Source organism: Cyclospora cayetanensis, unplaced genomic scaffold (assembly GCF_002999335.1).
Source record: "Cyclospora cayetanensis isolate NF1_C8 unplaced genomic scaffold, CcayRef3 CcayRef3_contig_4, whole genome shotgun sequence".
Lineage (NCBI taxonomy): Eukaryota > Apicomplexa > Conoidasida > Eucoccidiorida > Eimeriidae > Cyclospora > Cyclospora cayetanensis.
The window spans coordinates 248008-260370 of record NW_020312369.1 but is presented as its reverse complement, the minus strand read 5'-3'; the positions used below and the strand labels follow the sequence as shown (position 1 = coordinate 260370).

At 53.0% G+C, this 12363-nt stretch overlaps 3 protein-coding genes across 3 annotated transcripts; 1 reads left to right on the top strand and 2 right to left on the bottom strand.

Annotated features, from left to right (window-relative positions):
• Positions 1-538: 538 nt before the first annotated feature.
• LOC34618444 lies at positions 539-3333 on the bottom strand. The gene is made up of 4 exons (XM_026334301.1): positions 3130-3333; positions 1633-2027; positions 1337-1412; positions 539-1120 (listed from the first exon to the last, which is right to left on the bottom strand). Exons 1-4 carry the CDS (start codon positions 3331-3333, stop codon positions 539-541), a joined length of 1257 nt encoding a protein of 418 aa, XP_026190086.1.
• A 996-nt stretch (positions 3334-4329) lies between these two features.
• LOC34618445 lies at positions 4330-10357 on the top strand. The gene is made up of 14 exons (XM_026334300.1): positions 4330-4373; positions 4487-4523; positions 4944-5376; positions 5566-5643; positions 5851-6104; positions 6548-6679; positions 7436-7543; positions 7733-7852; positions 8049-8107; positions 8466-8605; positions 9087-9227; positions 9441-9513; positions 9801-9931; positions 10311-10357. Exons 1-14 carry the CDS (start codon positions 4330-4332, stop codon positions 10355-10357), a joined length of 1797 nt encoding a protein of 598 aa, XP_026190085.1.
• Positions 10358-11440: 1083 nt separating this feature from the next.
• Positions 11441-12115, bottom strand: LOC34618446 (ER lumen protein-retaining receptor). Its single transcript, XM_022731775.1, has one exon. The coding sequence runs from the start codon at positions 12113-12115 to the stop codon at positions 11441-11443; it is 675 nt and encodes a 224-aa protein (XP_022591619.1).
• Positions 12116-12363: the final 248 nt, after the last annotated feature.

Here is a 12363-nt window from a genome sequence, read left to right as displayed (position 1 = left end):
GGCAAAATAAATTCGGGGACGGAATGCAGAGCCGCGCACCGTGCATGTACGTACAGCTCGTCTGTGCGGACGCCCGCGGGGCTGTCCGCGGCTGGCTGGCTACCCCCCTAAGAGCTTTCCATAAACACGCCAAAGAGGCACATGCGAACACAAGAAGAAGAGCGCACAATCGACGCTCGGATGAACTGCAGCGGAAGAAAAAAGGCATCCCATCTTTGCAGGGGGGCCCCTAGCTGCAGCCAAATCCAGAGGCCGCTCATGCTCGCCTCTGACATGCGCACCAGATCTCGCTAGCGAGCTACCCATCGAGTTGCTACGACCCCAGACAGACAGACACAGAGAGAGAGACACACACACACATACACCCATACGGACACACGTCACAAACACACATCGCAAACACACACGCATGCACATGCACCACTGCATAGCAGCCAGCTGCCTCTCTACTAGATGCCACGAAGCTTCCAAGATAGCCATCCCTTCTAAAAGCAGGGCTGCCAGCTGCTGCTCTCGCATAAAGTTGCAGCACTGGCCATCAAGAGGTCGATCCCCTCGAGCCCGGCGGCAACAGCGCGACGCCTTCCCACCCACTGCCAAAGAAATCACCAGACGGCTCTTCTTCTTCCCCTTCTTCTTCGTCCCCTTCTTCTTCGGCCCCTTGAGTAAATAACTGCTGCCCGCAGAGGCCTCTTCCCACACAGAGCCACCCCTCTTCTGCTGTCTCCAGCGTCTCCCCACTTGCGGCTGTCTCCAAAGCGCCTTCGGATCGATCGTCCCCGCGAGCTGCTGCAGCCCACTCCCTCGCCACTGCCTCTTCCGTTATGCTGCGCGCGAGCAGACGGGGAGTTGCAGACACAGCGTAAGCGACAAACTGCCTCGGCAGGGAGCTGCTGCCGCTGCTGCCACTGGCAAGAGCTGCTCCTGCCGCTGCAGACGTCTCAGACAGGCAAATAATAGAAGCGTTCCTGACAAGAAGGCCTCCCCCCCTCGCTGCCGCGAAGGCTGCCGCTGCTGCTGGCAAGGGCCTGGTTGCCGAAACTCCTCTGCCATCGCATGCTGATCTGCACGACTCAGACCAGTGTAGTAGCACGTCCACAGCAGCAGCATCATTCGCAGATGCTGCATCCTGAGTCGCAGCAGCAGTTGCACTGCAAGATACCGAATCCTCCTTCTTGGACGCCCTAGCGACGGCAAGCGTCATCGCTGCAACTGCTTTCGTTGCTGCGCCTGCTGCTGTCGCTGCTGCTGCTGCTGCTGCTGCCGTGGCTGATGCTGCTGCCGTTTCTGCTGGCACCTGGGGAGAAAACAGCTCCTGCAGCAGCAGCGGCTGCTGCTGCAACTGCTCCGCTTGCTGCTGCAGCTGCTGCTCGATCGCCACAGAAAGCGAAAGGCCGAGAGCCGCAAGTCGTCTGAGAGAGAAAGACACACACACATACACACGCACACACCCGCAAAAGGAAAACTCACCGCAAACAGGCAAATCCATCAAGCCTCTGTCACGCAACATACGAAATGCCTTCCCTCTCCCCTCTCTTCCCTCTCTCTCCTGCGCAACGCTCCTCGCAGCGGCGCAGAGAACGACACCAGCAGCTCGCTGTGAGAATACAGGAAGCCTGCATCTCTGCATACCCGTAGACGGCGAGAAGTGGAAGCACAACTCCCACATGATATCCAAGATGCAGGAGCTGCGAGGCAGCCGCTGCAGCATGCTGCACAGACTGTTGAATATCAAACGCAGCAGCAAGCAGTTGCTTCAAGGTACCCCACAATCCAAGCGCATGCTGCTGCCGAGGAAAGGCAAGGCCAGTACTCGCCTCTGCCTGGTGAAACTCGAGCTGCTGCTCAGGCAACAAATACGGCTGCTCATGCGTCAGCAACGGACGCGTCTGTTTAATCAGCTGCTGCTGCTGCTGCGAATCAGACACTGAGCAGCTCAGCAGCAACAGACGCAACAGGCGTGCTGCAGCTGCCAATACACCACGAGACTTCACGAAAAAGTGCGCCTTGCGATGTTGTGCGTGGATCTGCAGCAGCAGCAGCAGCAAAAAGAATATACGCGATCACAACCACAACCATAAGCAGCAGCAAAACGAATATACACAACCACAGCCACAATCACCATAAGAAGCAGCAAAAAGAATATACACGTACATAACCGCAACCACAAGCAGCAGTAGCAGCGGCAAAAAGAATATACACGTACATAACCACAACCACAATCACCATGAAGAGCAGTAAACAGAATATACACGTATACAACCACAACCAAAGCCACCATAAGCAACAGTAAAAAGAATATACACAACCACAACCACAACCACAACCACAACCACAACCACCATAAGAAGCAGTAAACAGTATATACACAACCACAACCCCCATAAGCAGCAATAAAAAGAATATACACAACCACAACCACAATCACCATAAGCAGCAGCAGTAGCAGCAGCAAAAAGAACATACACGTATACAACCACAACCACAACCGCCATAAGCAACAGTAAAAAGAATATACACAACCACACCTACAAGCACAACCACCATAAGCAGCAGCAGCAATAAAAAGAATATACACAACCACAACCACAATCACCATAAGCAGCAGCAGTAGCAGCAGCAAAAAGAATATACACGTATACAACCACAACCACAACCACCATAAGCAACAGCAAAAGGGATATACACAACCACAACCACAACCACCATAAGCAGCAGTAAAAAGAATATACACAACCACACCTACAAGCACAACCACCATAAGCAGCAGCAGCAGTAAAAAGAATATACACAACCACAACTACAAGCACAACCACCATCATCATCAGCAGCCGTAGCAGCAGCAAAAAGAGTATACACGCATACAACCACAACCACAGCCATCATCATCGGCAGCCGTAGCAGCAGCAAAAAGAGTATACACGCATACAACCACAACCACGACCACCATCATCAGCAGCAGCAAAAAGAAAAGACACAACCACTACCACAACCACAGCCATCATAAGCAGCAGCAGCAAAAAGAAAAGACACAGCCACAACCACGACCACAGCCACCATCATCAGCAGCAAAAGAACACCCAAGCGCATGCAGCAGGGGTTGTTGCCTCGAGCCTCCCTCAGACTTACCTTGTAGAGCAGCCGTTGCAGCAGTTCAAGTTCAGCAGCGAGCCAGAGACTTGTTCTCTCTTGGGTAGTCTTCAGCGCTTCGGCTGCTGCTGCGGGAGATGCTGCTGCACCTGCCATTGGCACTTGGATTGCAGCAGAAGCCTCCCCGCAGCAACGACCTGCAAATGTAATCTTAGGAGCTGCCGTGGGAGGAGCAGTCTTCATGCTGCTGCTCTTCCAGCTGGCACGTTGGCGCTAGAAAGGCGACCTTAGCTGGAGAGCTGCGGCTTTGGCTGCCGCTGACGAAGCAGCTGGTGCGATGCGGAAGAGAGAGCAGCTCCTCGTCTCACCCCGACTGCGTGATCGCTGCTGCCTTCCCATGCACGCACATGCATGCACGTGCATGCACATTCATGCACATGCACATACACCCTGCGCGGCTCGCTGTGAGCGTGGCGCTGCTGCGGCGGCAGCAGCGAGCGCGTCCAGTCGCCCTTAGAGAGGCTGTGGCTGCTGCCTTGCCGTTGCAACAACTCTCTGTTTGAACGAAGCCACCAACAAGGCACCGTGCAGAAGAGCACTCGGCCGGTACAGGCGCCTCGAACTGTTGCTGCGCTGCCGCTGTGCATGCATGCATGCGACCAACTAGCTAAAACCCCCGCTGAAACAATGGCTTTGAAGCCTCCAAGAGGCTTTCAAACCTGCCGTTCGTGCAGCAGCTGCAACGGCGGATAGTGGTGGTGGTGCTGTCGCTGCTGCTGCTCTGCTGCAGCAGTACAGGGAGCCACTGCGGGGGATATGTACGTAAAGCATAGATATTGGGCTGCTTTTTGGATGTTTTATGAGCTGCTGTACGTACAGCAGCCTACCTACGGTGAGGGGAGAAAAAGAGGCAACCGAAAACGCGGTGAATCGACGCAGAGCACCCCCTCTCGCCGAGGCGCTGCCGCCACAGGGGCGGCTCGATTCAAATTGGAGAGAGCAGTGCACAATGAATTTAGGAAATAAACGCGAAAGCAGAAATAACGCTTCCTAAGACACTGCCACTGCAGCTAAAGCCCCACCCCACAGGGAGGCCTCTACCCCACGGTGAAGGTACACTTGCTCCAAGCCGCACTGCACTGCTGAGGAAAAGGCTGGAGCTGTTTTTTGCCGCGCTAAATGTAGATTTTTGGCGCCGCTTTCGCCTGCTCGGCGTACAAAAGCGTGAGTTTATTCCGGATGGCTCGCGCACCAGCTGGCGTGGAAGCCTTCCCCGAGAGCAGGCTTGGCTCTCACGGGAGGGAAGCGATGGATAGCCGACTGGACAGCTAGCTAGTCGCCGCTGAGCGCTAGAGGAGCTGCCAGCACGCACACTGCGCGCTGCCTCTAGATCTAGCCAAAACAGCAGCTGCAGCAGCTGCAGCAGCACGAGCCACTAGAGAGTGGCACACACACACACACTCACAACAACCCCTGCTGCCCGATAGAGCAGCAGCAGCCGACGCCAGGCCCGCAGTGTACTTACACACGAACAACAGACACGTCGAAGGGGGGCGGGGAGGGAGGAGGCTGGCATCTCGGGGAAGCCTCGAGCATCTTGAACACTCAAAGCCATGCAGCAAAAAACGGCAGAGGCTGCGCAGACAATCCTGCTACAGCTCTGCCTCACCCCAGCTAGCCGTCTCACCCCAGCTAGCCGCCTCACCCCAGCAGCTGCGTGTTGCGGGAAGCCTGTTTGGAATGGAGGAGAAGGAGCAAAGCCTCTCTGGCGGCGTAGAGAGGGGCGAAGTCTCTTCGGAGGCTATACGGAGGCGCAGCCTCCATCCTCGTGGGCATGCTGCAGCGGCATGAGGAGGCGATTTGCTTCCTTTGACCTCCCTAGACACCCAACTCGAACAACGGCAGTCGCTGCCGAGAGGCAACGCCACTTAGAAGTAGACCTCGCTGCTCCGACCGCCGCAGCGGAGGCAGCAGCAGAAGTAGCAGCCAATGATCCCCACTCCAGTGCTGCTTTGTTTGCAGCTTCGCTTGCTTCCACCGCAGCAGCAGCAACAGAAGCAGCAACAGCAGAAGCAGCAACAGCAGAAGCAACAACAGCAGAAGCAAACAGGGTGCATATGCCATGTCTGTTTATCGATCCCAGCGGGGAACGGGTGCCTCTCGTGCAGCACTGCAGTGTCGACCAGAGAGATGCCGTGTTTGCAGCAGCTGTATCAACAGCAGACAGCGGGGGAGGGGCCTCGTCGCTGCAAGCAGAGTTAAAATCGGCTTGCGGATTTGCCGGAGGTAAGAGATGCTCCTCTTGCGTCGCTTCCAAATGCAGGCAGCAGGAGAGGGCTTCGTGCTGCCCTCTCCGCCTCCTCCTGCTGCAGCAGGCATCCAGAAAATAGCGTCGAGACGGCTGTATGCAGGCGTGTTTAGCTTGCTTGCTGCGGCTGTATTCTGTATGTAAATATATCTATTTATCTGCTGCAGTGGGAGTGGAAGACATCGGTCGCTTTCGCCTCTTTTCACGCCGTCGCCTTCTGGAACTCATGCCCGAAGGCTTTGCCGGTAATATATATATATATATATATATATATATATATATATATATATATATATATATATGTGTATATATATGTATATGCATATATGTATATGCGGCTGGCTTGCACTTTTTGCGTTGGTTAGCAGCAGCAGCAGTAGCAGCGAGAGAGAGAAAAAAGTCGCTTGTTCGAGGCATTTTTTGCCGTGCTGCTGTTGCTGTTGTTGCTGCAGGAGAGCTCAACAGGGATATGCTGCTAATTCCATCCAGCAGCTCACCTGTGGGCATTATGCTCCGCAAGTCGACTCTCGAGCTGCAGCTGCAGCTGCAACACTTTGCGGATGTGCAGGCCGCCTCCTATGACAAGCTTCCCACCGATTATAACAGTGGAAACAGCCGTTGGCACACTCTACAGCAGCATACGTCTGCTGCAAGGCATACTGTGAACACGGGATTTCTTTTGGATGGTCACAGGGGTGTCGGCAAGGTATTTTCATTCAGCAGTGCAGCAGCAGTAGCAGTCTTAGCAGGCATGCTTAGCAGGCATGCTTAGCAGTGCAGCAGCAGTGGCAGTTTAGCAGGCAGTCTTAGCAGTGCAGCAGCAGTGGCAGTTTAGCAGGCAGTCTTAGCAGTGCAGCAGCAGTGGCAGTCTTAGCAGGCAGTCTTAGCAGTGCAGCAGCAGTAGCAGTCTTAGCAGTCAGTCTTAGCAGGCAGTCTTAGCAAGCAGTCTTAGCAAGCAGTCTTAGCAGTGCAGCAGCAGTAGCAGTCTTAGCAGGCGGTCTTAGCAGTGCAGCAGCAGTAGCAGTCTTAGCAGGCAGTCTTAGCAGTGCAGCAGCAAGCAGTCTTAGCAGTGCAGCAGCAGTAGCAGCCTTACAACCGCAACAAGGCTTCCGGTGTGTGTGTGTGTCGGCGTGTACTTTGTGTTTGCAGAGTTTTGTGTTGAATTATTTGGTGACTTGGGCAAGAGAGAACGGCTGGCTTGTTCTTTTTGAACCTCTCCCTTCCAAATATGCCCGCGATATTGGGGATATCAAGAGATCTTCATCCGGGGTGTATATTCAGGTCTGCTTCTGCTCCTACTACTGCTCCTACTTCTACTGCTCCTATTTCTACTGCTACTACTGCTTCTGACTACTACTGCTCTTGCTGCTACTACTGTTACTGCTACTGACTACTACTGCTACTGACTACTACTGCTCCTCCTACTACTGCTGCTCCTACTGCTACTGACTACTACTGCTACTGCTACTGCCGCTACTGCTACTGCTACTGCTGCTCCTACTGCTACTACTGCTCCTACTACTGCTACTGCTCCTACTACTGCTACTGCTGCTCCTACTGCTACTACTGCTCCTACTACTGCTACTGCTGCTCCTACTGCTACTGCTCCTACTACTACTGCTCCTACTACTGCTACTGCTGCTCCTACTGCTACTGCTCCTACTACTACTGCTCCTACTACTACTGCTACTGACTACTACTGCTACTACTACTGCTCCTACTCCTGCTTGTGCTACTACTGCTACTGTTGCTACTACTACTGCTACTGACTACTACTGCTACTACTACTGCTCCTACTCCTGCTTCTGCTACTACTGCTACTGTTGCTACTACTACTGCTTCCACTACTGCTACTGCTCCTACTACTGCCACTACTCCTACTGCTACTGCTACTACTCCTACTGCTACTGCTCCTACTACTGCTACTACTCCTACTACTACTGCTCCTACTACTGCTACTACTCCTACTGCTGCAGACTGCGCTATGTGCGTGCCTCACCGCTGCGGAGGCCTCTATTGCTGTTTCGCCTGCTTCAGTCGGAGTTTGCCCGCGTCTTTTTGGAGCGCTTCCTGCTATTTAACCATCCAATGCTCGCTGACATTCCTGTCGATATGAAGACTTACGGCCAGGCAGCGCTTGATGGGGTAACTCACCTGCGCATTGTGTTGGTGGCGGTGCAAGTAACACTGCAATCTGCGCGGCAGTGCCTCCCCCTTCTCCCCTCCATTAAGCCCCTGAGCTGCCTAATAACAGACAGCCGCAAATGGCTGGATTTTTGTTCCCTGCAGCGAGCGATAGGCACTGGCAAGTGTGTTTTTGCCGCTGGCTTGCAGGTGCACCGCAAATACGCTGCGCGTGCATACGAGGCGCTGCTGGAGAGTGTCGTGGCACAAGATCTCGAGGAGATGAAGGCGGATTTCATTGCAACTTCGGGAGCGCAGCCGGAGCTTGAGGCAAGGGTTGTCTAGGGTTAAGATGCTGGATTGTGAAGGTTACTTTTTCTTTCCAAGGGCCAGGTTCCTGCCTGTACGAGATGCTTTTGTAGGCGGCCGTCTTTCGCCTCAAGAATGGATCCAGCATCCTGTGGTGTTTGGGTGTCTGTGTGGGGTGTGGACTGCACAGGATCTTGACGCCTCTGTTCGATGGCAGCGGGAGAAGCTGAAGTTGTGGCGCGCGTACAGCCAAGACGTCTCTATTCCATCTATTCGGTGGGGCCTGGTCCCTACTATTCGTTTCGGTTATTTGCGGGGATGGCAGTCGGCATGTTTTTTCGAGGGGAGGGGGGAGAGGGGGGAACTTTTGGAGTGACGGCTTCCTGGAAGAGCCTCTGTGATTCTGTCTCTGTTTTCATAGCGTGCCGAGTATGAGTGCGTATACTTTAAACCCCTCACACGAGATATCCGAGAGGTTTCTTGTATTTCTCTTCAAGCATGGCCCTCTCTAGGCACGCTGTGCAGCATGCGCGGGAGCGAGTTCTACAGGGTTGAAGGGAAGGGGGTTGGAAAGAAGGCTCGCCCGATCTGCACACAAACATATACATACATATACATCTGCTCGTGTGTGCAGATCGCGGCTGAAGCAACCTACGAGCGTCCTGGAAGTAGCCCTCTTTGGTGCTGAGCAGGAGGCATTTGCCACGCAGGCTTGCTACGAGGTGGTAGAGCAACTCAAGAAGCAGACGCGTTTCAATATACTGACAGTCATAGGTACGCTGCGTAAAGAGGCTGCTCTGCGAAACATGTAACTAGGCAAGAAAAGCAGAGCGAGAGAGGGAGAGAGAAAGAGGCACACATATACACACACAGAGAGAGAGACAGAAAGGAATAAAGGGAGATCTATTTACATCATCAAAAAAGATATTGCTTGCCAGAACTTCCCAGGAAGGACCAGAGAGCTTTTTTGCATAGGCGCAGCCAGGCAGGGGAAGAAGAAAAACGGCGTAGGAGGCAGAGCAGCACGTTTCCATATTGTACATGCGGACGACCCCGGATCTAGCTTTTATAAATATTTGTTCAAGGTCTATATATATTTATACAGATATGCATATAAATATATATAGATGCGAAGACACTGCGACCACGCGGTTTTCAGACACTTTCTATTCGCATTTGGAAGCATCTCGTTGGCTCGTTTCCGTTCTGCACATTTCCTCATGCGTTGGTCAAACACTCTGGATTGTGTTTTCAGATGAGTGGAATGAATGCTTTCCAGTCAGCGAATACCTCTCTATGCGTTACGAAGAAACGAAGTTCGGGGGCCGCATCCCAGCGTATCATTTGGCACTCCCGAGGCTCTTGAGTCCTTACAATGGCGCACAGTTCAAGCGAGGCAAGTTTCAACCCCGAAAGCTGCAAGCGTCTAGTTTTCATGAGCTGTGAAGGCATAGGAATCAAAGGGGAGGGAGTTTAGCGCGACTTGTGCTTGGATGGAATAAGAACGGCACCAGGCCACGAAGCGGTGGGGTTTCCCAGCAGCATGTTGTTGGAGCTGCATAGAGGCGTCTCGTGCTATGGGTTGTGTGCGCATCTTTTACGCGTACAGGGCTGAAAATAGTTGCGACAAGTTGGAAGCGGATGAAGAGACGCGATTACCGTCCAGAATTCCTCGGCGTTAAGTGAGTCTACCGCGCTTTGGGGGGAGAGGAGAGGGGGGGAATTTTGTTTTTGGAAATTGGGGGCTCCCCTTTTTTTTGCATGCAAGAGGCGCTGCAGCAGCTGATGCTGCTGCAGTGGCAGATCCCTAGCAGATGCACAATGACTGTCGCTCCTCCCTGTGGAAGCAAATCATGAAGAAGAGAGCGAAGCAAGGGGTTGTTGAGGGACTGGGGTGCTCTAAGGCGAAATTTCTTTTTGTCTAGTGATCCGCCTCCTCGCAACTCTTTTGCGCCTGCCTTCCCATCAGGGCCGAAGACGTGCGCACCGTCCGCAACTTTTCGCCCTTGGAGTTTGCCTCGTATGTCGCGTACCTCCAAAAGAAGCGCGTTTTGCACAATTTTCCCTTGGACAGGCTCAATTACTTCTACATGCTATGCGGTCAGTTAGCCAGTAGCCGTCTCTACAGCAGCTGTCAGTCAGTGATTCTGAGGGAGGGGGCGGCGTAGAGTGGGGAATCAAAAGGGGAGCTCTTCAGAGCCTTGCTGCAGCGAGCTAAACAAGTAGCTGGACGACGAGCTAGCGCGCTAGCGGAAAAAGTTCTTGCATGGCTGAAAAGGCGTGGTGCTTCGTGCATTCCTTCATGCGGGAAAGCTCATGAAAGCCACCCACTTGTATAGAGCTGCAGCACCTTGCCATGCCCTCCGCAGACAGCGGCCTCCAGCTGCATTACCCCGTGCGAGCCTTCAAGATTTTCCCCATAGACCTGTGGAGCAGAGACAATTCTTGCAAGTTACTGTGGGACGTTTTGCGGCTGCAGGTGGCAACGGCTTTGAGGCACGGCGCCTGCTGTCCACCCTCTACTGACGAGCATTCTGCTGCTTCCCCCTCCCCCCCTGCCCCCTAACACCAACCGTCCTTTCTTTCTCGCCATTTCTGCCCCCTCCCTGTTTGCCGATATCTCAGCTTTGCGGGCAGGGGTCCAGAGATCTGGCCGCGGGAGAGTCGTGGCCTCCTTGATTCAAACACACTCAGCTACACTACACGGGCACATGATCCCTCTGGAGGCGCCTAAAGCGTGCAAAGGCACACTCCACAGATCTTAAGGAACAGACGACACCACAGGAAGGGCGCTAGGGACCTGAAATTTTTGGGAGTAATATTGACAAAGACGAATCCAGAGGGACCATGAGACGGCCTCTTCGAACTGCACGAAGGGGCATTTTTTAGAGTGACCAGAACGCAGAACTCCACTAATACTCATCAAATTAAAGTCAGCTTTTCGAAGGATGGTCGTAGTGCTACAATATTCTCCATCCATCCACCCCCACGATCCCATAGGGCCCCGACGCAGCGCTGCCTCTATCCACCTCGGACATGTTTCTACACATGTCAGGTTCTCTGCACATTCAACTCGTCTCCGCAAGGCAGATGGAGCTGTAACAGGTGCACGTGCTGCTTTCCGGGTACTACAGGCCTGGATGACCGATGGGAGATATGAGTATACATAAGTGATGGTGTCGGACTCTAGGCCCTTTTAGGATTGCCTCCAATGTAAAAAGTGGAATCAAGAGGAGCACTTGTGGCGGCGACCCATACATGGAGCTGCGTGGGTGCAGTACTACATGTGCAAATACACATGGGGTAGTGCAGACGCACCTGAATCGATAGATTCGTACAACTATGCATGCAGATGCCTGCATCCGTTGATAATGCGAATACTTGATTAAATACTGTAAAAGATTCATGTATATGCACGTATACGCGCTAGGTACACGCAACAGGTGCGCGCCCAGCGTCCACCTGTTTCCTTCGGGAAGGAAATGGGAGGAAAAGTGTGGGGTTGTTATCTGAAGCAAAAGATTTGTTTGCATGCGCGTATGCAAATGCATATATATAATCGATTTAAACACCATTTCAGGTGTGAAAGTCCATCTCTGGGGTGCCTGCCTACACCTCAGTGTGTACAGGAAGAACAAGCTTCTCTCCATACCATTTTGCGACAGCATAATAGAAGAAGAAATCCACATAGAGGGCAGTCTGGATAAACCCTGCGATCCAGCCTACGTAGTTCACATAGGGGACAGGCTCTGCGAAGTATCGGTAGACCCAGTTCAAGATATACATGAAACGATACAGCCCCAAGCACGCTACATAATTGCCTGTAAGATTTTCCACTTCCCGCATTTGCTGAAGCAGCAGCAGCTGTGGCACGATGGCAACCGACTCCAGCCAAATACTAAATGTCCACAACAATTCCGTAATGGCATAATTTTCTGCCGTAACGAATGCGAGAAGGATGCACGGAGGAATGAGATACTTCTCATGCGGGAAATTGTCTGCTCTCGCGCGCTTGTAGGTCTGGGAGATGGGCGGCTTGAAACGGATCAGATAGATGGTGTACGCGGTCGATGCGATGAACAATACCTTCATCGTGGTATTGTATATGGAGATGAAGTTATACAACAAGTCAACATAACGCGCGCAAAACACCACCAAGTATATCTCCTGCATGCGGCAACTTATGCCAATGCAATTTTTGCTCCGACGCAGCTTCAACAGCACCAACGCAATCGAAAGGAGGTGCAGCAGGTCCCCCGCGAAGCGAAACACGTTCATCGCCATCCTGGTGCGGGCGCTTGTCTTGGTACTTCCGCGACAGAGAAAAAAACTCTAAACCCTTAAACCCTAAAGGAACCCAAACGTACAAACCGCACGCCCTTCGCCTGCCAATTTCCTTCTCACTCAATGCATTCCTCTTGCTGTAGCAGCCAACCACAAACAGAAGCAACTCAGGCAGAGTTCCGCAGCGCGGAATTCAACACATACAGCTCACCCGCTGCACCTTTACCTGCACCCCAGGCAGCAAAGCT